Below are 22,107 nucleotides of genomic sequence, written 5' to 3'. Positions count from 1 at the left end.
TACTATATTACAGGCCAATGATACACTGTGTAATGTTTACCCTAATGCTCTTCTCCAAAAAGACTGTGATCAGATCTGTGTTTGGAAATAAAATCTTAAGCATATGAATCTGACCATGTGTGATATATTTATATCAACAGTTGAGAAGTGGCAGTACTGGGGGACGGACGGACAGAAGTGTGTAAGTGATTCTCATATCTACAGTGCTTAAAATAATATTTAAATTGACCTTAGCAATGAAGATAAATCAGCTCATTCATGGAGCAGAGCCCCGTAATGTGTCTACTAACCTCTCAAAAGGTGCTTTATGACATACTACTGTACCGAGTTAAGAAGGCAGCATATTCCTACAAATATTTGTCATTTCAAAATGAAAATACATGTGTATGTTTTTCAGAGACAAGGTGTGAGACATTTCAGCTGATTATATTTACTTTTTGTGTTAACTATATTTGAGTTTTAATGTTCACTGTGAACAAAACAAGCTTTGCTATATTATCCAATAGTTTATCTATAAAAATGAAACAAAAATCAGAGCCATATGAATGGGGGGCTTACCTAGATATTCAAATTATAGTTGCATCTCAGTTAAGTTAGATCTCAGTTCATGAATAAGAATATAGGAGGTTTAGCTGGAAATCAGACTATTGACTGAAATCAAAGCTGCTAAAGTTTGGGCAACTCTTTTTTCATTTCTAAGACAAGCTTTGAACCCTGAAGAGTGCAAGTTAGTCATCATTCAGTAAATCGAGGTTCCAGTACAACTCCTCACATTGGTGTGGAACCTACCACTGCCAAATAGCTGCAGTGAAACACAATGATGAACTTGGTGCACTTCCTGGCTGAAGGGTGTCTAAGTCTGCCACTACAAGCTGGTAACTTTGTTGGCAATCTGAACAGAAAGGCCAAGGGCTGTATGGGTCATGGAGACCAATCTATCCTCTCACCTCTAGAGGTGGTTCCTCCAGGACAGAGATGAGGCACATTGGTGGGGGCAGTGTGGGGAAGCCTGCACTGCTGCCGCCCGTGCTGTATCTGTTCTGTGGATAAATAGAGGGCTTCAGCCTCCAGTGTTGTCAATCCAGCACCTTTCATCAGCACTAAATTAAAAAGAATATAAATAAACATAAAAAAGGATTGAAGCATATTGGCAGAGCTAGGCATGTGAATTTTGCACTGCAGCTTGCTTTAGCGCCAATGCTTGTCAATCTCTCATTTCCATAGAATAAAACTTATTAAAATGGGGGGGAAATGTACGCAAATAAATAAATCCCATGTTATTTTCAATACCACCAGGCTTATTTTCTGCAAAAACAATTTCATCCCCGTTGGAAGTTTCACAACAATTAAATTAATAATTCACATACTGTGAAGTAGCAAGAAGATTTGGGGCTTTCCTTTTCTAGTGTGCGATTCATGGAATTCCAAAAACTTCTCCATTAATTTAAGAAAATTAATTCAATTAGTTTAAGAAATCTGTCCAAGAATAAATGAAGTTTTACAAAATGATCAGAAACAGTCAAAACCAGAAATCACATGTAGATATGACAGTGCTTGTTCAAATATATATTTGCTAACAGGAAATGATGTATTACTTATTAATTGGTTGTCCTTTAACATACATCACCTCATTTATCTCTAAGCACTGGTAGAGAGTCTAGATGCAGGAAATGCTGTTGATAAGTCAAATGGCAGCTCAGAAAGCTGGATATCCACAGTATCACAGATACTATGAGTACTGTGAAATGATGCAAGGACCACATACCATATTTTTCCTCCCCAAAGTGCATACTTCATAGAGATACAATTAGCAGACACAGTTGACCCTAAAGCAGTACAATCACATAACCATTTTCCTGACAACGGTCACCACCTTTACCTTCTTTATTCAGCTTTGATCACAACTGTTTTCCCACCAACTTTGGTAATTAGAAAAATATTTGTACTTATATACAGTACTATGCTCTTCAGCTTAGTGCAACAGATACAATAATGAAAAAGACTTCACTGAACATATGAAGCTCCCCAGCTGTCTCTGCACCATCTTTTCTGCTGTATATAAAGCTGCAGTATGCTGAGTCATATCACCCATCTATCTAGCCCAGTGTAGTCTATTCTGATTGACAGTAACTTTCCAGGGCCTCTGGCAGACAATATTTTCCAGCCCTACATCTTGAGAATAATTTTTAATTGGAGAAGTCATGGATTTAATATTGCACCTTCAGCATGTAAAACATGTGTTCCACACTGAGTCCCCTTCTCCCCTCTCCCTACCAGAGATGATGATGATGATGAATAATAATAATAATAATAATAATAATAATAATAATAATAATAATAATTTATTATTTATACGCTGCCCATCTGGCTGAACTTCCCCAGCCACTCTGGGTGGCTTCCAGTCAAGTGTTAAAAACAACCTTTTGCACAAAAAAGTATGTCTTCTACTACTGAGATATTGGTTCTTCCATTGTATCACTACTGCCAAGGATATTCTACAGAAATGGGTTCACCAAAAATAAGTGGATAGGGAAGTTCTGTTGTTCTGCAGCATACACAGCTGTGCAATTTGGTTTGAGAGTCTCTAAGCGATAATTTGGTACCCAGTTCTAGAGAGGCCACAGCTGGGGGTTCGGAGAGTTCCTGTGACTTGTGAAGAGAAGAAACAACCAACTTTGCATAGTGTCTTTTAGAAAAAGGAAATACTAGGGAGTGAAAGCTATTTCTAATATTTTCTCTCTCCCTTTCTTCATCTGTAACTCAGGCAAAGAAGGCAAATTTTGTACACCTTGTTCCAAGTAAGATTCTATATGCTATGTTTCTTCATCCTGATTTCTTTTCCTTTGAGACCTGCCTGGTATCTACCTTTGTCCTCATGTGGTTGCTGTTTTCAGTGCTGTTTTTCACACTGTTTGCTTTATAACTGAAACAACTCGTACAAGCAGCAGAATGGATTTAAGTGAATGGGCTCAATTCTTGGGGAGCCCATTGGAAACACACAGTTAAATTGTCTTAAAATGAATTTTATACCAGAGAGAAAGTATACCAAACTGTTCTGAAAAGATGACACACTTAATTGGGACATTGTAGAAGACAGTCTTGAATAATTCATTGTTGCAATAATGAAGCTATCGCTTATTTTAAGCAAGGAAGCAATTCAATGTACAATCTAGAATTTTAAAGGGCAAACAACATAGCAATTTGTAGAACCTTGCATGTTTCTATCTAAGTGGCTCCTTCTTACCCCGTGCGCTAGGAGGTGCAGAGTTAATCATCTGGGATGGTGCAGAATGGGTAGAGCTCAGGCTTGAGGTGGAAGGACTGGCCTAGGAAAGAAAAAACAGATATTTGTGATTAGATTCTTAGAGCAGGATTCAACCAACACGTCCCACCCAGTGGAAGCCAGTGCAAGTGCTCTCACTAGTACAATGGGGTTTTCACCCAGCTAACATTAAAAATTGTCTAAGTAAACTTAAATATAATTCAATAATAAAATACCTAGCATTTTGAAGTATTTCTGAGTGTGTCAAGTGTTTCATATTATTTTCATGTAATCCTTATACCAACCTTGTAAGGAAATGAGTGTCGTTATTATTCTCATGTTGTAGATGGGGGAGGAAGGCTGAGAGAGGGTGACTTGCCTAAAGCCAGCAAGTGAGTTCATGACAGAGGTAAGATTTGATTTCCTCAGTCTGTAAGGCACTATATTATTCTAGCAATGTCTACAGGTACGGAGTAGATCCCAGTACTGACCGAGATCTTAAATGCAGGGCCGTCTTACCCATAGGCGCTAGGAGTGTGGGGCACCCAGCGCCGGGCTCTCAGGAGCGCCAGGCTGAGAGTCCGGGGCCTGAGAGTTGTGTCTGGGGAAGAGCCCACCCGTCGGTCGGAGCACCACAGAGGGCTCTTCTGCTGCGGGCAGCTCTGCGCTGCTAGTTCGGAGGCGACTGAGCCAGCGAGACGTTGAGGTGGCTGGCTGGCTCTGCCCTCCTGCATGCCTGGGACTAGGCAACCGGGGAGGGGGGGCACCAGGCAGGCCTTTGCATCCCAGCACTGCATATGCTTAAGACAGCCCTGCTTAAATGCATCCTAAAATTATCTTTAACAGTGCATATTCCTGATGAGTTACAGTCGTACCTGCATGTGGTACATATCCTCTGCTGTTTCTCCGACAGAACTGTCTGTTAGAATAACCAGATTCCCTGTTTCACTTGATGTATGGGAAGAAAGAGAAGACGACGAGTGTCGGACTGTGCCCAGCATATTCAATGGGCTACGGAGAACAGAGAACAGTAAGATAAAATAATATTTTGTTTTAATCAGAAATATTTATTTTAAAAATGCAGAGTAATTGCATCTCGTTCACTGGAAGCTACTGTTTCGGTACCTCAAAACATATTGATGTAACGTGCACAGACAAGCCTTTCTGTATCTGTACATTTTCAGTTAGATAAGGCCCATCACTATATTAAACAAGGACTTTCACATTTTGCCCAGCCGCAGAGCAAGTTAGCCATTTGTCAAGAAATGTTAGAACATATCGGAGAAACCACTTATTTTTTTAGTGCCAGAAGTCAAATTGTAAATTCACGTTGACCTAAGTGGTTGTTCCTGTGTCTCTTCTATCTATTCAAATATTTATTTCTGTAAAATATTTATATCCTGCTTTTCTACCATTTGTTCGAAATAGCTTTCAACAGCAGAGAAGAAAAACGACAATCACCTAAAATAAATAAAGAAGACAATAAACGTATACAAACTCAGTAAGCACTAATGTATAATTTAATGTCCAATTGTCATACTTTTTCATAGTTGCATCAATTTAAGATGCACATGGCACTAGTGAGCTCTCTGACCCACACAAATTCTGCTGTTTTGGATTTGTAAATATTTGGGGAAATCATCTGCATTTTGAGGGATAGTCAAGTGTTCATCAACCACTATTTATATTGTATGTTTTTCAATGCATAGTTTTGTATCTGCATTAAAAATACATTTGATACAAAATGATGCCATAACAGTATCTTACTATGAATTCCATGGCTACAGCCACATTTCCAGGACCCCTGCTTTGGGCAGGATGAAGAGGCAACTGATAAAACTGTAAAACAAGTCTGCAACCAAATTTTGATGGTTTTAAAAATACTTTTTCAGATAACACTACCTCCATTAGCAGTTTCTGTATCAGCTAATACTGGATATTGCAACCTTTTATTAAATGAAAAATTGGTGGCAAAGAAGCAGGAGAAAGGTTAGCAAATTTTAACAGCTGAAGCAGCAAAGAATGGAGCCTTTTATAACCATTCTCATAAAATCATTTCCACCACAATACTTAAGGTTTAGAAATTAAAATTGCTTGAAGAACGAAAAACATTTCCACCACACAATTTCAACTGTGTGGATTTTAGCTTGTTTTCATACTTCCATGTTTCTCTTAGGTAGGCATCCCCTGAATTTTGAAGTTGTTTCAAGTCCTTTACATATTAGCTGCTAAAGCGTATTAAAGACCAACAAAGAATGATACCCTTTTACAAATGATTCATTGCCCGGATAAGTTAATATAAAAGTGGGTTTTATTTATTCCTATAACTTTGAGTAGACCTAAAGCACCTCCCAGAATCTATACACAGTAGCTACATGAGCTACTATGCTTTAGACATCAGTTGAAAAGACTGGTATAGAATAAGCTTACCAGACGTCCCCATTTCCCGGGGACAGTCTCCAGATACACAAATCAGTCTCCATACAAAATTCATTGAAGTTGAAAAGTGTCCCCGGATTCATTGAAAAAAATCTGGTAACCTTAGTATAGAAAGACCTTTCTTAGATAGATAAATACCTGTGGCGATGCACCAGTTTGATACTCTCTGGACTCATTGGACTATGTGATACAAGCATATTGCTGCGTGGTGTGCTCGTTCCTGAGCAGGCTGGACTCAGTTTATCCAAAGCAGGCAACTCCTGTAAAGTACATTCGGGTGGTCATATGTTGCCTTAATAATAAGCTAATAGGATTGTGCCTTATGGTCCTTCACACAGCCCTTTCATAAACCATAGCTAGTACTATCTACATGAGCTAGAACGTTACCTGTTACCCTTCTTGTTGTCTGTCCCTGTACAACCAGCATCTGCTTTCAATATCACAGAATCCTGGCCTGGTATTACTGTATTTCCCCGTGTATTAGATGAGGTTTTTTTGACTCAAAAACCGTGTCAAAAAACTGGGGTCATCCAATACACACAGATAGTGGCATGGTGGGGTGGGGAGAAGTGGCGTGCCTGCTAGCCAGCTGGTTGGCGGGAGCACAACTTCCCCCGATGCAGCAGCGAGCGGGAAATGATCTAGCGAGTGTTTCCCGCATGCAGCTGCGTGGGGGAAAGGCTCAACAACTTTGGGCCATCTCCCCTCATTTTCTTAAAATTGAGTCTCCCAAAATAGGGGAGTGTCCTTATACATGGGGGCGTCTTATGGACGGAAAAATACGGTATGTACGAACCAGAGACTGTGGTTTAAAACAAGCTCTGATTAGTTACAAAGCAGCTTCATAATCCATGGTATGAAGTACGCTTGCTTAGAAGGTGGCCAGAAATTTGTTTTAAACCACTGTTCTGTGAAAGCTGACATTCTGTAAAATTCTGAGGCTTCACTCAGGTTCCTTCCTGCTCAAACACATAGTACTACTAAGCAACAATTTAGCATAATGTGCAAGTGTAGCCCATGGCTTAATATTCTGGTTGGTTCCACTCTGGACGAAATGGGAAATGATAGCTAACTGAAGATTTTTCTGATCTGTTGCTGGCTTGTGCAAAGGGAGGAGGAAAGGAGTTGTATGCCATAAGCCTCACTCATATCTTAGCAAATGCAATCTATGAGACTTTTTCTATGTATCGTTATTGCTAATAATTTTGTCATCATCAAAAATGAACCATCAATATACAGACAAGAACATGCAAAAGGTTTAGTTGGTAATGGTTCCCAAATCAGAAAGATGCGAAGTACACATTTCTAGCTTTGATGTAGGCTTTTATACAAAATGGATTTCTAACACTACATTATTTACTTCTCCTCTTACTGTGTACTCTGCCCTTAAGTAATGCTTAAAAGCACACATTTATTTATATCCTATTTTAAGCAAGCAACTGAAGGCAGAACTATACATTATGTACTGTGCTGTTATTCTTTTCAGGGAGTAAAAAACCCCAAAATACAGTTCCTGTGATTGCAATTTGAAGATGAAAAACTAGTACAGGGGAAGAGGGGCTTTTATCCTTTCCCCTTGTGGCAATTTCCAATCTAAAATAACCTTCTTCAAGCAAATTTTCCTTGAGGCTTTATGTTCAAATTGCATCCTCAGATTAAAAGATCCCTAATCATAGCATTTCAAGCAATGTGTAGTTTTTTTGTACCCATTTTAAAAGATCATATGTGATTCAAATGATATGAGCAATGACTAGACAAATGAAAAATCCAGATGTTCATTTCCTGATATTTTTCTAGATATCTAATTTATCTTTGCTGAAGAATTCATTTTGTACTCATTCAGCATTTTCCAGTTCACATGTCTATGCCATAATGGAAGAATTCAAAATACTGCTGTGAACTGTAAAAAAAAGAAAAAGAAACAAACAAACAAAGAAAAGTGTTTATCTACTTACATGGTACAAACTGGATCGCATCATCTGGAACTGGTCAATTAGTTTCTTATGTAGAGGGCGCATCTCTGGATGTACAAATTTCTCATGTACTGCAAGACCCACTCCTAATATATGTACCTATTAAAAATAAAATCAAAGCCTATACATGTTCTATATACCACTCATTCACTGAAGGGTAACTGTCTCTAAATACTTGTAGCTTAGTTTAGCTAAATCATCCATGCTCACTAAATCTATTTTCAGATTATAGCATGAAACATTAGAGAGCATGTAGTTGATTGCCTAACAATCACTCATATGATTCCTGGCCACCTCTTCCTGCAAATGTCGTAATAGCAAGAATGTGAACTTGAAGTGATGGCAGTTGTGGCTAGACTAGAGTTGCCATACATCCAGAATTCCCTTGACATAGCTGGGATTCAGCTGTCAGAAACAGTGTTGGAAGGGTAGATTTTGGCAAATTCCCTTTAAAATAGCTCAATTTTTGTTGCTGTTGAGATCATGCAAAAAATCAAGATCTCAACAATTTTGTGTCCGGATTTTCACTTTTTGAAATATGGCAACCCTAAGCTAGACCAAGAGAACTGGCAGGTATCAATGAAGTTTTTCAAAATCAGAAGAACAGCTTCATCAATACTTACAATTTTGTTTTACATTTTTCTAAGTTGGATCCCCCTTTTTTCCTTTAATTATCTTTTTATTATCCTTCGTGATTCACCATGGGGGCCTTTTTTTTTTTTTTTAGCCAAAAGGCAGTATAAAATTAATCATAACATTTCACATAACACCATCTAGCACTATGGACTCTTTTCTCAAACAGGGTAAGGTGTCCAAACTTTGCCAGACCAATGTTGTAGACCACAAGGATCCAGGCACTTTCAGTGCTGTGTGATTTTCACATACACTGTAACTAGTAAGAGAGAGAGAGAGAGAGAGAGAGAGAGAGAGAGAGAAAGAAAGAAAGAAAGAAAGAAAGAAAGAACTTTGTGTACAAGCATACATGAGAGCTAACTTAGGCTCTGGTGAGCAACAATGAATTAAAAATTTCCCCAAGTATCTGACTGCTAGCTAGAGGGTTCCACTGGCACGTACCTAAAGGGTGTTTCTATGTGGGAGTCAGGATACATCCACATGGAAGTTGTCTCTGCCTACCGCTAAAAGCAGGAAACGCTAAGCTAAGAGGAAATCTGATCCTCTTCCTGCTTGTTCCAGTTTCTTTTTAAAAACACTGTAATTGTTAAATCCGGTTTCTGTTATGTAGTAAAGCTCCTTGTTTGAGCTTAACTTACACAGAGAAGAAATAATTACAGGAAAGAGAAAAAAGTGGTTATACCCCCAGGGTATCAGACTAGGCGGGTGTGCTCTTCTCAGATTCTATTAAACGGAGATGATTGGGATTCAACCTGTGTCACACCACACATGTCAATCAAGTGCTCTGCCACTGAGCCACAATCCTTCCACCAAGATAGACTTATTTATTTTCCTTGAATTAACACCTAGGGTAGGCATCCAGTTCTAATCATCACACCGACCGCTTTGGAACTAGTGTTCCGCCAGTGAAAATAATTACAAAAGGCCACTACCGTGTTAAGCTTTTACATAAAGTAAGATTGTGGGAGCAATGTAGACAAGACACTGATCATGAAAATTTTTTGAATTTGCCCTAGTTTGGATAAAATACTTTAATGGAGTGAAGGAAGGAAAAATGACTGAAATCAGCAGAATTTTCACTTTTAAATATTTTACATGGAAACGGATGTATTCAGAATCTACCTGTAGACTAACTTAGGTTTCTCTTTTCATTTTAGGTCAGTGAAATGTTAAGTCCTGGAAAAAAGTCTTAGAAGACAAATTTACATTGAGCACAATGTAAACCTCTTCATCTTAAACACTGAATTAGAGCGCAATAGTAATCATGTGTACTGAGAAGTAAGTCCTATTGAATTCAGTGGGGTTTATTCCCAAATTAAGTAGTGTAAGCATTGTAGCCTAAGCCTATGGAATCTCTGTTACTGGATATATCGTTGAGGAAATAAAATGTTACTACAATACTATTCCTTCATCTTTAAAAGTCCGAGGATACCTGTTCATGCATCAGCTCTTTCAGCTGCGTGATTTTTTCTGCATCTCCTGGGTGAGTAGTAATATAATCTCTATCGAAGAAAGCCTGGGGAAAGAAGACATTTTTTTTCCATTTAGAAATTCAATAAAAAGTTTCTTAATAACCACAAGAAAGAAAAGAAAAGAAAAGAAAAGACCCTAATAGAAACATAGGGTGCTCTATCACCAAGAAACATAGAAACACTATTTACTTAAACTCCTCTAGTATTCTAGAATATACATGCAGTCACAGCACCATTTTAATGGCCTAGGCAATTCATTTTCAGACTTGGGATTCACTTCTACCTGCAACACGGGACCCATTTAAAATATTTTACCATGTGTGGTTGCCTTCCTATTTTCTCTGTTCTCCCCCCGCCGCCACTTTCCTACTTCCCTTTTCTACCCTGTTTCATATTTTGTCTTCTATTCTTATATTAGCATAACAGAAAACAAAAAAGTAGTTGTTATGCTGTTGGTGCAATCCTCCTTAGGAGCATGGGTTCAGAACTCAACAGTGCAGATGAATAGCAAAAACAGTCCCTTCTTATACAAAGTAATTGCTGTTGAGTAGTGCTGGGAAGACCTTTCCAGGACCTTAAAATAAACCTGACCTAACATAATCACTGCATCACTCTTAGACCATGTCTTGAATTTTTTATACTTTCTGTTATTTGTTTATCTTCAGCAGCTGTGGGAAATGAGAAACATCGGAAATTAATAATATAAAAGGTGAAGTGTGTTTCTTGGGTCTGCATGGCGCAGATGACCCAGAAATGTAGGTCAACATATTCTATAAATGTACTTTTAGCAACATACATTTTTAACTAGTATCTGCCAACCAAACTGTAGAGCAGAAGTCCCTTTAAGCCTATGCTTTTCCTTAGGCTTAGTGAATTTAGTGAAGACAAAGACAATTCATATATATATATAGAGAGAGAGAGAGAGAGAGAGAGAGAATAAATGTTCAGCATTAATAAGGGAATGAATTTCAGGGCTTTCTAAGGCATCACTCACTATATTAGCTTCCTAAAATTCAGTATTTTCAGTATTTTACATTATGACCACTTGCTTATGCAGAATGTTCACACCCCCAACATAAAATGTTTGTGGCTGTCTAGATCAGAATGTAGACCAACAGTTAGGCACAATTTTAATAAAATTCCATCTTATAAAGAAAATTGGACACAATTTCTTATGCTCTTTCATATTTTAAAATTCAATGGAACTGAAAAAAAATGGTACTGCGAAGAGCTGCTAACAACAAAACAAAACAGAGTCAACCTCCATTTACCTCCTGATAGCGTGCTACGCCACCATTCACAGCAGCATCAATTACTCCATTCAGGCACATACTGAGCAGGTTGATATTCCCATGCATCTGTTTGTGTTGGTACTGGCTTATCAGCGTCCTCAGCTCCTGGTTTTTGTTCTCCACTACTTGAATGGCATTTTCCAAAGGGCTGACTTCAACCTGCAAGACAGCAGAGTCCACTTCAATACCATCAACATTCCTGTACTGTAACGTTTTGTTAAGAGCCTGCATGTTTTAGTTTCTCTTTCTTGGTGGAGCCCTGGGCAGGGTCCTTCTCTTGGTACAGGCCTTAGGGCTGAGTGTGCCACACAGCTCTCCAGAAGCTAGTATCGTCTCATGTATGAGAGCAGTAGAGAGCTACTGTCTCTTGTGCTAAGTCTCTTGTGTGTTGCGTGGAGAGCAGAACCAAAGGTGGACTGCAAACTGAGCAGTTAAGTTCATCCTCCCCATATTAACCACTTCAAAGTCCATTACACATCCATCTGACATATGTCACTGATTTGCAGCATGGGTGTTTAAACCAGTTGTCCAGCTACTATATACTGACTGTGAACAGCTGACAGGCCCTCTTTGAACGCTTGGTACCGCTATTCTTATTGTAGCAGTAAGAGATATAACATACATGTTTAACCCACAGAGATGCCAATAGGCAGAAAGTTGCTCATTCTTTTCATTTTAGCTAGCCATTCACTCCTTAAGTATAATACATGTTACCAGTTCTCTTCTCTCCACTTCAAACCACCGAGAGATGCCAGGTAAACTGTGAGTCAGGGTTAGAGTTGTGCGTTCAATCCATAAACTCTGCAAAGCAAGAAACATAACAATATATAGAAAATGCAAAATCCATTGGCCACATTCAATCATATCTCAGCTCAACAAACTGGGAAATAAATGAACATTTTGGCTGCCTATGCAACTTTTTCACTCCACCCTTTCTGCAAGTTGGCAAACAAACCAGGCAGTCTTCCATTAATTATAGTTTCCTGTTTTTTCTGGAAACCAGAAAACCATGGTTAATGGTTTCAGGGTATTAAATTAACTTCATGTTGTGGCTTAATTTTTAAGATTAATATCAGGTGGTTCAACCAAAATTGGGAAATGATAGTTAATGGAAGACTTCCACATTTGTTTGGTCACTCACAAGAAGGGAGGATGAAGGATGAAACTACTGAGGGAAAAAGTGATTCCCAAGCATACAATATTCTTAACATACCGGACTCAATAAAGTCCATGGTTTAAGCAGTTTGATATACTGGAGGGAAACATAAAAAACCATTCCATTCCAATGCTACTTTTTTTAAAAAAAACAACAGTATGAAACCTTTAGTTTTTTAGTGTTTCAAGCAGCTGCTCCTGGGCCTATTTTTATTAGCCACTTTAAAAGCTCCTATTTAGATTGCTTCCAAGAAAAGGTGGAATTCTGTTATGCAGGGGAGAACAGTACACAGGCTGGAGAACACAACATGGATTATGTTTCTTCTGCAGAACACAGAAGTATACTCATGAATATACTTTAGTACATTTTGAATCATTTAAAGCACAATTTCATGCATGTCTACTCCATGTAGTTCAACAAGGTTTATTTCCAATAAGTCATGCATAGGATTGAATTATTTGTTTTTATCAACTTTCAAAGTTTTTTCTTAATATTCTTTTTGACATATGACTCATTTAGATTTAGCAAGTGCTTCATATAGGGGGTCAATGCATCCGGTATGAAAACAATGTTGCCGTATTACAAAGCATTCAACCTTAAATTCATTTTCCTTGTCTTTTGGGCCTTTATGGAAAGGTCTGTCATAGCGGAACTTCCTGATGTTGTTAACTCTATAAAAGCTCTTTATGCGATCAGGGACACGGTCCATTTGCAGCACATCAATATTATCTGGAATGGGAGTCACTGCATAGATCTGCAAATCTGCAACACAGTCCAGTCAAAGAAAAAAAACAAACAAACACATAGGCACCAAACAAGAGCATCCAGGTAAGTCTCATTTATGACACTAGCAGCAGAGACAAATTACAGACCCTTGTTGCAGATCCTTTAAAATATATTTTAAAGTGATGCTTATATCTTATGATGCAGGGAAGGCCCAATTGCCAGCAACTTTCTATGATGGAAATTCATGCAGCTGTTGAATATGTCAAAATTACTGTTTGTTTCTTATATTTATATTGTGGTCTCCTGTGGCTTTAAGGAATAAAGTTTCACTCATTTATATAGCTGTTTGAATCACATCATTTTAGCAGTTATGTAAATCTGTAACATGTGATTGCTGTTAATGTAGCATTACCAACTTATCTAGGCCAATATTATATGAAATTCAAGATCCATTTTCTTTCCATGCCTTGGTGCTTCAAAGCAGAGGAATTAGTGCCTCCATTAAGGAACATGGGGCTGCAAAAAGCTGGAAAATCAAAATGAGGTATTGCTTTTTAAAATTATTTAAAGACATTAACTATCTTGCAATTAAACAATTTCAGTTTGGGTCCTGCATATTATGACACTAATCTGGCAGCCGGTTTCTTAACTGGAACTGCGAATTGCTGTTCATGTTATGCTCTGAACTCCTTACCTCATCTCTAATTTGTTTTTAATATTACAGTAATATCACAGAGCACACATCTACGCTGTTTTCTAAAACTATTCCTCATCAAGAAGAACTTGTTGTTGCTTTGTGTACCTGAATGAAGATAGGGTAATGCATGTGACAACCTTAATTATTTATTTTTTAATTTCATCATGAACTAGGGGAAAGTTGACAAAGGTAGCAGTCCAGCTTTATGGGTGTCCCTCATTTCACAGGAATGCTCCTCTGTAATCTAGTGCTCACACAACTCAATTAACAATTACTATCTTTGATTTTCATTCAATGATGATGAAAAGAAACACTTCTGTGCTTAATTTTTCTCAACATCTAAAAGGGAAACAGTGAACAAGATCAACATTCAGATGTCTATTTGTAGCTGCTTTATTAACATCATAAACTTTGATAAAGGATACACTGGGCATCACATTGCAAGATGCTGTCATCTGGGTGGTTTGGGTGCTGCATTGCAATGGCTTGTGGGAATTCACTGAGCATTCTTTGTTGGAAGGCCTCCAATCTCTCATAGTCATGGCCTCGGCAAACATACTCTTTGTTCTACAAAGGAAAGAAAGAAGTGTGGAAGCCAATAAATCCCTACTATGCCATCTTAGCTTTCTTTTCATTGTAGGTAACAGAAAATTAATTGAAAATAATACTCTTGTGTGACGTTATGGTAAACCAAAGATCCAGAAAAATAATGTTTAAATGCTATTGTTGTATTTAAAGGATTTCAAGCCTGGTCCTAATCATAACTCATCTCAGGTTAAGTTACGTATAATAATGTTAAACAACATAACAGCATCAACAATAAAATATAATATACAGTTCAGGGAGGTCAACTAAAGACTCATTCAGACTTCCTTTTGTGCTGCTTTCTAGGCATAAGTCCACAATCAATCAATCAATCAATCAATCAATCAATAATATACTGCCCTATACCCGTAGGTCTCAGGGCAGTTCACAGGATAAAGCTCTGTATGCAAGTGCTCCCCCTCCCCCAACACTTTGATTGTGAAAACCTGTTCTTTACTGCTGCATTAAAGCAAACAGCAATCTGCTTTGATACTAAACTGAACAAAAACCTAGCAGATATTTCCTACTTGTCAACAAATAAATAAGAATCAATTGTACACAAAACTCCTTTATTTGTAAATTGCAAGTATAATTCATACATTAATGCAAATGTTGAATGGGCTTACCCGAAGGAAGAAGGGAAATTTCCTTCCATAAAAGCCAACTCTGAAAAATTCAGGCTCCAACCGTTGCTGTTCCATTATATTATCATAATAGGTAGCTTCCATTTTCTGTGAATAGAAATTTAAAAAAACATACTGGAAGTGCAATTATTGTTACAACAGGAATAACCGTCTGAAAACACTTTGGTATCATTTGGTGCTGTCCATCAAAGATTTTCAAAACACATTAAGAAGTAAACTATGATCCTGTGAAACACCAAAATTATTAGTCACGTATACTAGGAATATAAATCTACAGAGGACCCTGTTTTTTCATAGGAAAGATGCTGTGTGCAAGTACTTTTCATTTAAATCACCTGAACATTAGAGTGCAATCTTGCTTACTGTTAAATTATTAAATACAAATCAATATAATTTCCACCTACCCGAATCCAGCTGAGGCTTTGATAATCATATATGCTTTCATATTGAATAGCAAGCTCTCTGCACAATGGGATTCCGAATTCCCAGCTCTGAAACAGGAAAGCGAAAAACTCAGGCCAAGTTGGATTTTCAGACAGACAAGACTTACAACTCAAGAGTTGAAAACTTTAATAGTTTGTGACCCCAAGGATTGAATATAGACACACACACAAAAGGGGGGGGGAGAGTCAGGAATTTCTATACCATCTACTTCTATCCATAGGCCAAAGTTAACAGTGAAACTACAGAAAAAATAGCATTATTTTTTGCATACCTTCCCTTTATTAAAATAGTGGATAATTTTTCGGCAAAGGTTTTCTTTACGCTGCCACTCTGTCTGAGAAGGGTAGTGCAGGAACTCCCGAAGAGGCCTCTCTTCCCACTGAAGCAGCTCACAGTATAAGAGCAATGTAAAGGCAGCCTCTGTCGAAATAGCAAAGGAATAAACAGTGAACAAAAATATTCAAATGCATTTCAGTTCAAACACAATATTATGCACGTGATCATGACCACTGCAAGAAAACAAGTTCAGTAACAAATTCTAATCCTCAGCACATCAGAGAGCTTGACTCTAAGAAATGCGAATCAGTGAACTCATTGTTATGAAAGTAATTAACTCCCAAATTAACACGTAAGTCTTGAACTAATATAAATCACGTCTTGCCTTATTTATCTATTGCTTTTTCATATTGTTATCATTTATTTATCTTGATTAAAGTTATGAAATCTTCACCATTCTCAATTATTTAAGAAACTAAATATAGTATTAAATTAGAAGGATCCGTACAAATGGTGCTCATTGTTGAACATATTGCTTACATGTTTTTATGTAGATACGACGGTGATTTAAATGAATGAAAAGGACAATCAGTTCAAAAGTGCTTACAGAAATTCAGAACTGTGGCATTTTCCAAAGCCATCTAGGCACCCTTTGAAAACACGATACACATGCTGTACACTTTTGATTTTAACTCCCTTACTCACTCATACAGGATCTGCTATAGTAAGAAAAGTTAATACTGGTCACTGCGATGTTCAAGTAACAGTAGCATGTTATTATATGCATATGCCATGTGACCAAGGCTTGATTTAAATATTTGCAATTTACAATATTACTTAACTTCTTTTCCAAGTGCAATTAAACCACAAAGGTTTTAAAATACATATTTAAAGATGACAATAGAGAATATTTGAAAGAAAGCTTCCTTCCATACTTACCTGTGTAGTTTTCAGCCTGCAAGTGCATATCACACAACTTGTGGATGTAGCGAATATACATTTCTTCCTTATTAATTTCAGATTTATAAAAGTTCTAATGGAAATAAAGAAAATCAGAAAACCACTTTCATTGTTTAGTAAATCTTTAGAGATCTAAGCAGTTATCACTCTGGCTACACAGTGCTATGCCATGTTTTAGCTTGGTGAGCGTTGAGCTTATGTGCCAGTCCTCCCACCATATAATCTACTTTCATGAATTAGGGGAGAACACCAACACCTTCCCACTTTCAGTTTTGAATAATCCATAGTTAAGTTTGAACTTGATACACTGTGATTTACTGTAACTGTACAAAGGATTGAAAATCAAGGCATGATCCTGGTTTGTTCAAACTAACCACTGCTAAAATTAACCAGTTTACCTAGTTCAGATGTGATGAAAAACTGCTAATCATTCAAAACTAAAAGTGGATGTTTTCACTTGTTTTCAGTGTCCTTCTGCTGCACAGGAAGTGTTAGGAATAAATTCTTCACGAAACAGATTAATAGTTCCTGGAAACTTTATAAAGCATTCCAGAAGTTTCTTCAATGTGTGGGAGTGGCACTCCAGACTTAATTGGTGTCAGCTGGAGATGCAATTAAAAGGAGGAAGTTGAGTTTGCAATTTGAGGCACGAGGAGAGCACACATATGCTGTTAGTATGCATGCTTATAGTTAGTTTGGATGTATGGTAAAGTGTGCTGCTGATACTATGAGTTTGCAGTATCAGGACTGTTTATTACTAGACTGAAAGTATACCGTGATGAAGAGAGGAAGGAGGACTGTAAATAGTTTGTAGATAGTAGTAAAAGAAAATGCTTGTATAACCAAATGCTTGCATAAAGTAATTCTTGACTGCGCATTCGAATGTGACTACAGTTCTTGTCGACTGCAGCCAGGGAAACTCTGCTAGACACTTTGGGAAGTGGTTATGGTTGGTAACCTCTAATAGAAAGAGAGCACGTGCAAGCCCAAGGCCTGCTGTGACGTGTTCTCATAATGCTAAATCATGGTGTAGTGTTATATCTGAACTGAAGTTTCATTGAAAAAGTACTCTAAGATTTACAATTTTCAGGGGATTAAATGCTCATCTTAGCTCAGTGTAAAAACTAAATTATTCCCATTGCGTTGCTTCTTCCAAAACGTGAAGGCATGGTGAAGACTCAGTTTTTTACCATAGATTCTAAGCTAGGGCATTAAGGATGTTACAATGGGACTCATATAGTATACTTAAGCAGGGGAGTGAGTGGGCAAGAGATTTGCAAGGATCAACAAATTCCTAATAAGCCAGTAAATGCTATTTTTCTAATTACACTTTTGTTACACTTCCATCAAGGATCATAAGGTATTTTTGTTGCATGCACCTTATATGGGCCTCTAATCTATGACCAGCCTGCTCTCTGGCAGCTTAGAGGCAGGGTCACAGAAGGAAATCCAAGGCAGATGTAGCCAACATGATGCCCTCCAGATGTTGCAACTCCCATCATCCCTCATCATTGGTTACACTGGCTAGAGATGATGGAAGTTGTAGTCCACCAACACCTGGAGGGTTCCACATTGGCAACCCCAGTCCTAGCACGTGTGAGTTACTTTTCGCCTAGGCATTTGATTTGCAGAAGCGCTAATTCCATGACTATGAACAAGTGATTCAAGCACATGCCCTGGGAGAGCATGGCAACATTTTCTGAATGTAAACCAAAACATTCCAGAGAAAATCTGTTTTGTGGTTCTAGATCCAAAAATCTCTAATCGCATTTCTCTGGCGGGAATCAAAGAAGCACCAGCAATTGATAAGTAAGAATTAATCTTGTGACTACTACTGGCTCAAAATCATTTAAAGTCAAATGTGACATTCACTTTCTCAAGAAAGCATCACATGCAATGTACATATTAACTAGTCTATGTCAGTAGTTTCACACAACCACCTGAACATTACACTGAAGCAATCTTATTTATTTTTTGAAACAAAGTCAGGTAGTTGTTCTTCAGTAATTCTCTGCTGGATAATTCAGCAAGTTTCTGCATTGCTACTTTAAAACCTGAAAAAAGAATTATTTTAGAATGAACAACAAAAGCAAAATAAAACTCACCATAAGGTTAACAGTGCAACCAATTTTCTTGTTCTCTGTTTCATCTCCTTTCATACAGTCCCTAAAAAAAGACAACAGTCATATTTCAAAATTTATGTTTGGGAAAAACGGATAAAGTTTAAGACAAGGGAGAGCTGGGAGATATACAACCTAAAAATAAATTAATTTTATTATTATTAACTTATTACATTCATATCCTTCCTTCCTTCCATGAAAGAACTCAAGGCAGTCAACACAGGGTTCTCAGGTGATCACGAATTCAGACACTAACCCTACCCATGCCTTCTAGCTTCAGAATGAATGGCTCCAAGATAGTGCCATGTTCATAAAGTACTCTGAAATGGCAAGGCATTGCTTCAGGAGAAATGAAAAACTTCAATGTGTTCTCCAGTATTTTTTTTGTTCTTGTTTAAAAGATTATAAGAGTATTCATTTAATACAATAAAGAACCAGCTATTGTAGAAAATACTAAAAAGTGACAACTTCTTGCCTTGTTATGGACTAACCTTTTTATGGCATCAATTAGAAATGACAATAGATCAGCAAATAAGCCACAATGAACTGTTGGATGAATGGAGGGGCTGAGAAGGGGGACAGAGACCAGATATCTAGGCTTCTTCCCCAGGAGGTAATCAGCTCCTCCACTCAGAATATACAAGTACCCACCCTGCCCACAGCACCACAACTGAAGAAGAATTAGCATAGCTCTGGCCATGCTTCAAACCAGGGGTGGTAGGCGCTATAGGAACAGGATGATGAATGTGAGAAAGAGAGGGTGATGAGAAAACAGAGTAGAGGCCAAGTGATGGGAGCAACCCTTCTGCCTCTGGATGCGCCTGACTGAAGTTGAAGCAGGAGTCCCAGAGACTTCCTCTCCTCCACCTGTACTGGTGGTAGGCTGTCAGAGCGTGGAAGCTGCTTTCCACCTGGGAGGTGGAGGGGACTCCAGGGTGTGGGCTGATGCGACAGAGTGGGAGGAATTAGAGATGGAGGTGCATCCACCATTATCTCCCATGGAGAGACGCATCCCTCTAGATCAGGCATGGCCAAACTTGGCCCTCCAGATGTTTTTGGCCTACAACTCCCATCATTCCTAGCCAACAGGACTAGTGGTCAGGGATGACAGGAATTGTAGTCCCAAGACATTTGGAGGGCCAAGTTTGGCCATGCCTGCTCTAGATATAGCACTTGCCTTCAGATCAGGAAATGCCATAACAGCAGGTATTCTTGTAAGTAGCTTGGGATCTCCGTCTCTGCTGAAAAACTTGGTGGATAGCCAGGAAAACTTGTTGGAACAACTTCACAGCTCAGATGCCATCTTGGAATTCTTGTTACTAAATTTGGGCTTGTGACCTCTGGTCCTGGGACCCCACCAAACCAATCTCCCTCCCCTGGGCTCTTTGCCTTGGGTCAGGACAACAGGGCTTCAATTCCAGTTCTTAACTGACATTGGGGTGTCCCCACCCTATGACTGCCTGAAGGGAACATTGATGTTGGTGTAACACTCTTTGAGGATGACCCTACTGCACATGGTAGAATTTGTTATCATCAAGGCTAGGCTCTGGACTATGCCCACACTCCAGAGGTACTCGCTTAGCCAGCAATTAAACAGTACCCCAATAGTAAAAAGAAAACTTAACTGCAGGCAAAAATCATGAAAAAACAATTGGGCAGAGTATCGCACAGATGAAGTCAGACAGACAAACATAAAACACCCAGGAAAGTTAAATAATCACATTACCTGTAGTCAAGGAGACGTTCCATCAGACGAGTAACTGATGTAACAAAAGAAACACCAGTCTCTCTCCAAGTCTCTTGCTCAATCTTTTCCAGCAGGCTGTGTGGAATGAAAGTGTATAAGATTTCCTTGGGAATATTATAAAGCTTCAACAGCCCCAGGAGCCATTTTAATATCAAAGTCACTTCCACATTGAACTTGAATAATTATCTTACCTGGGGTAGGGCCCAAAGAGCTGGGTTCTGATCCATGTGGCATGAAGCAAAGACAAGGAGAGTACTGAATTAAGATGATAAGATATCACTACTTCATACCAAGGAAGTACTATGCCAAGAGTAGTGTCTGCCCCTGTTCTGTTGCTAGTTGATTAAAAAATGGGTGCACTATTTTCAATGTAACCCTAAACATACATATACAAATATTTCCTTTTGTCAAGCAATGTCTTGGTTCTAATCTTGAGTAAACCATTTCCATATCTGTTGCATAATTTTCTGCTGATGTAACACACTTGTGGAGGTCCATTTGAGTTTTAGCTCTAAGACACAAAGAAGGTTTTCTTCTGTTTGGAATCTTTTCTAAAATTGCAAGATATACTCCTTCTCTCCCCCAAAAGAAACCATATATGGTTTCTTTTCTTGATTTGCAATTCCTCAATGGCCCAGTTTGCGTATAACATTATGCCAAACCATGGCTTAGCATGAATGAGCAAACATGCAAGCAGACATTATGGCCACTCCTTTCCTGTTTCAGCTGCCATTGTACTACCTATGGCTTAGTGTTACATATTGCTTTGATTTTTTCTGAAATGAAAGGCTCTATGGAAATAATTTTATAAAATAAATGTATCCATCCAGAATCATACATGCGCTGGTTATCTCCTGCTTGGACTACTGCAATGCGCTCTACATGGGGCTACCTTTGAAGGTAACTCAGAAACTACAACTAATCCAGAATGCAGATTGGGAGCGGCTACCAGGACCATATAACACACGTCTTAAAGGATCTACACTAGCTCCCAGTACAGTTCTGAGCACAATTCAAAGTGTTGGTGCTGACCTTTAAATCCCTAAGCAGCACTGGCCCTGTATACCTGAAGGAGCGTCTTCAGCCCCATCAATCAGCCTGGACACTGAGGTCCAGCTCCGAGGGCCTCTGGCAGTTCCCTCACTGTGAGAAGGGAACTAGGCAGAGGGCCTTCTTGGTAGTGGTGCTCACCCTGTGGAATGCCCTTCCATCAGCTTTCAAGGAGATAAATAGCTATACAACTTTTAGAAGACATCTGAAGACAGACCTGTATATGGTTTTTTAATGTTTGATGTTTTATTATGCTTTTATAATTGTTGGAAGCTGCCCAGTGTGCCAGGGGCAACCCAGTCAGATGGGCAAGGTACAAATGATAAAATTATTATTACTATTATTATCCATCTCAATCTGGTCTCCCCCAGCCAAATCCTCAAATCTTGGTTGCAGCCCATGGTTTGTCTGGAGCAAGGCAAATCACCAGCTCAGGTTTATATGTAACACTAAGCAAAGTCAGTCCCTTCTGGCCAAAAACTACAGATACCACCCACTGTGGAGTGGCACCTGAAGTTACAAAGATAAAACCTCAGAAATAATGGACAAATCCAGCCATCTATTATGCAAACGTAATTCAAAATAGGTTAAACTCTTGGGAAAAAAGAGATATAAAAATAATTTATGAGAT

The 22,107-nt window shown here is 38.5% G+C and overlaps 1 protein-coding gene across 1 annotated transcript in view; it reads right to left on the bottom strand.

Moving 5' to 3' along the window:
• The window catches only part of DOCK3 (dedicator of cytokinesis 3), a 145,013-nt gene that overhangs the window by 20,293 nt on the left and 102,613 nt on the right, over positions 1 to 22,107 (bottom strand). The window contains exons 34-49 of the mRNA XM_083486869.1: positions 20,618 to 20,644; positions 20,406 to 20,501; positions 18,665 to 18,725; positions 16,539 to 16,632; positions 15,595 to 15,743; positions 15,284 to 15,370; positions 14,862 to 14,966; positions 14,076 to 14,217; positions 12,823 to 12,989; positions 11,786 to 11,872; positions 11,051 to 11,230; positions 9,740 to 9,823; positions 7,657 to 7,773; positions 5,840 to 5,961; positions 4,138 to 4,273; positions 3,245 to 3,326 (exon numbers count right to left, since the gene is read on the bottom strand). Of these exons, the coding sequence (XP_083342995.1) occupies positions 3,245 to 3,326; positions 4,138 to 4,273; positions 5,840 to 5,961; positions 7,657 to 7,773; positions 9,740 to 9,823; positions 11,051 to 11,230; positions 11,786 to 11,872; positions 12,823 to 12,989; positions 14,076 to 14,217; positions 14,862 to 14,966; positions 15,284 to 15,370; positions 15,595 to 15,743; positions 16,539 to 16,632; positions 18,665 to 18,725; positions 20,406 to 20,501; positions 20,618 to 20,644 (1,736 nt within the window). The remainder of the gene's footprint in view (positions 1 to 3,244; positions 3,327 to 4,137; positions 4,274 to 5,839; positions 5,962 to 7,656; positions 7,774 to 9,739; positions 9,824 to 11,050; positions 11,231 to 11,785; positions 11,873 to 12,822; positions 12,990 to 14,075; positions 14,218 to 14,861; positions 14,967 to 15,283; positions 15,371 to 15,594; positions 15,744 to 16,538; positions 16,633 to 18,664; positions 18,726 to 20,405; positions 20,502 to 20,617; positions 20,645 to 22,107) is intronic.

This window comes from Podarcis liolepis, assembly GCF_965112155.1.
Source record: "Podarcis liolepis genome assembly, chromosome: 2".
Classification (NCBI taxonomy): Eukaryota; Metazoa; Chordata; class Lepidosauria; order Squamata; family Lacertidae; genus Podarcis; species Podarcis liolepis.
This window is presented reverse-complemented; position numbering and strand designations above follow the sequence as displayed.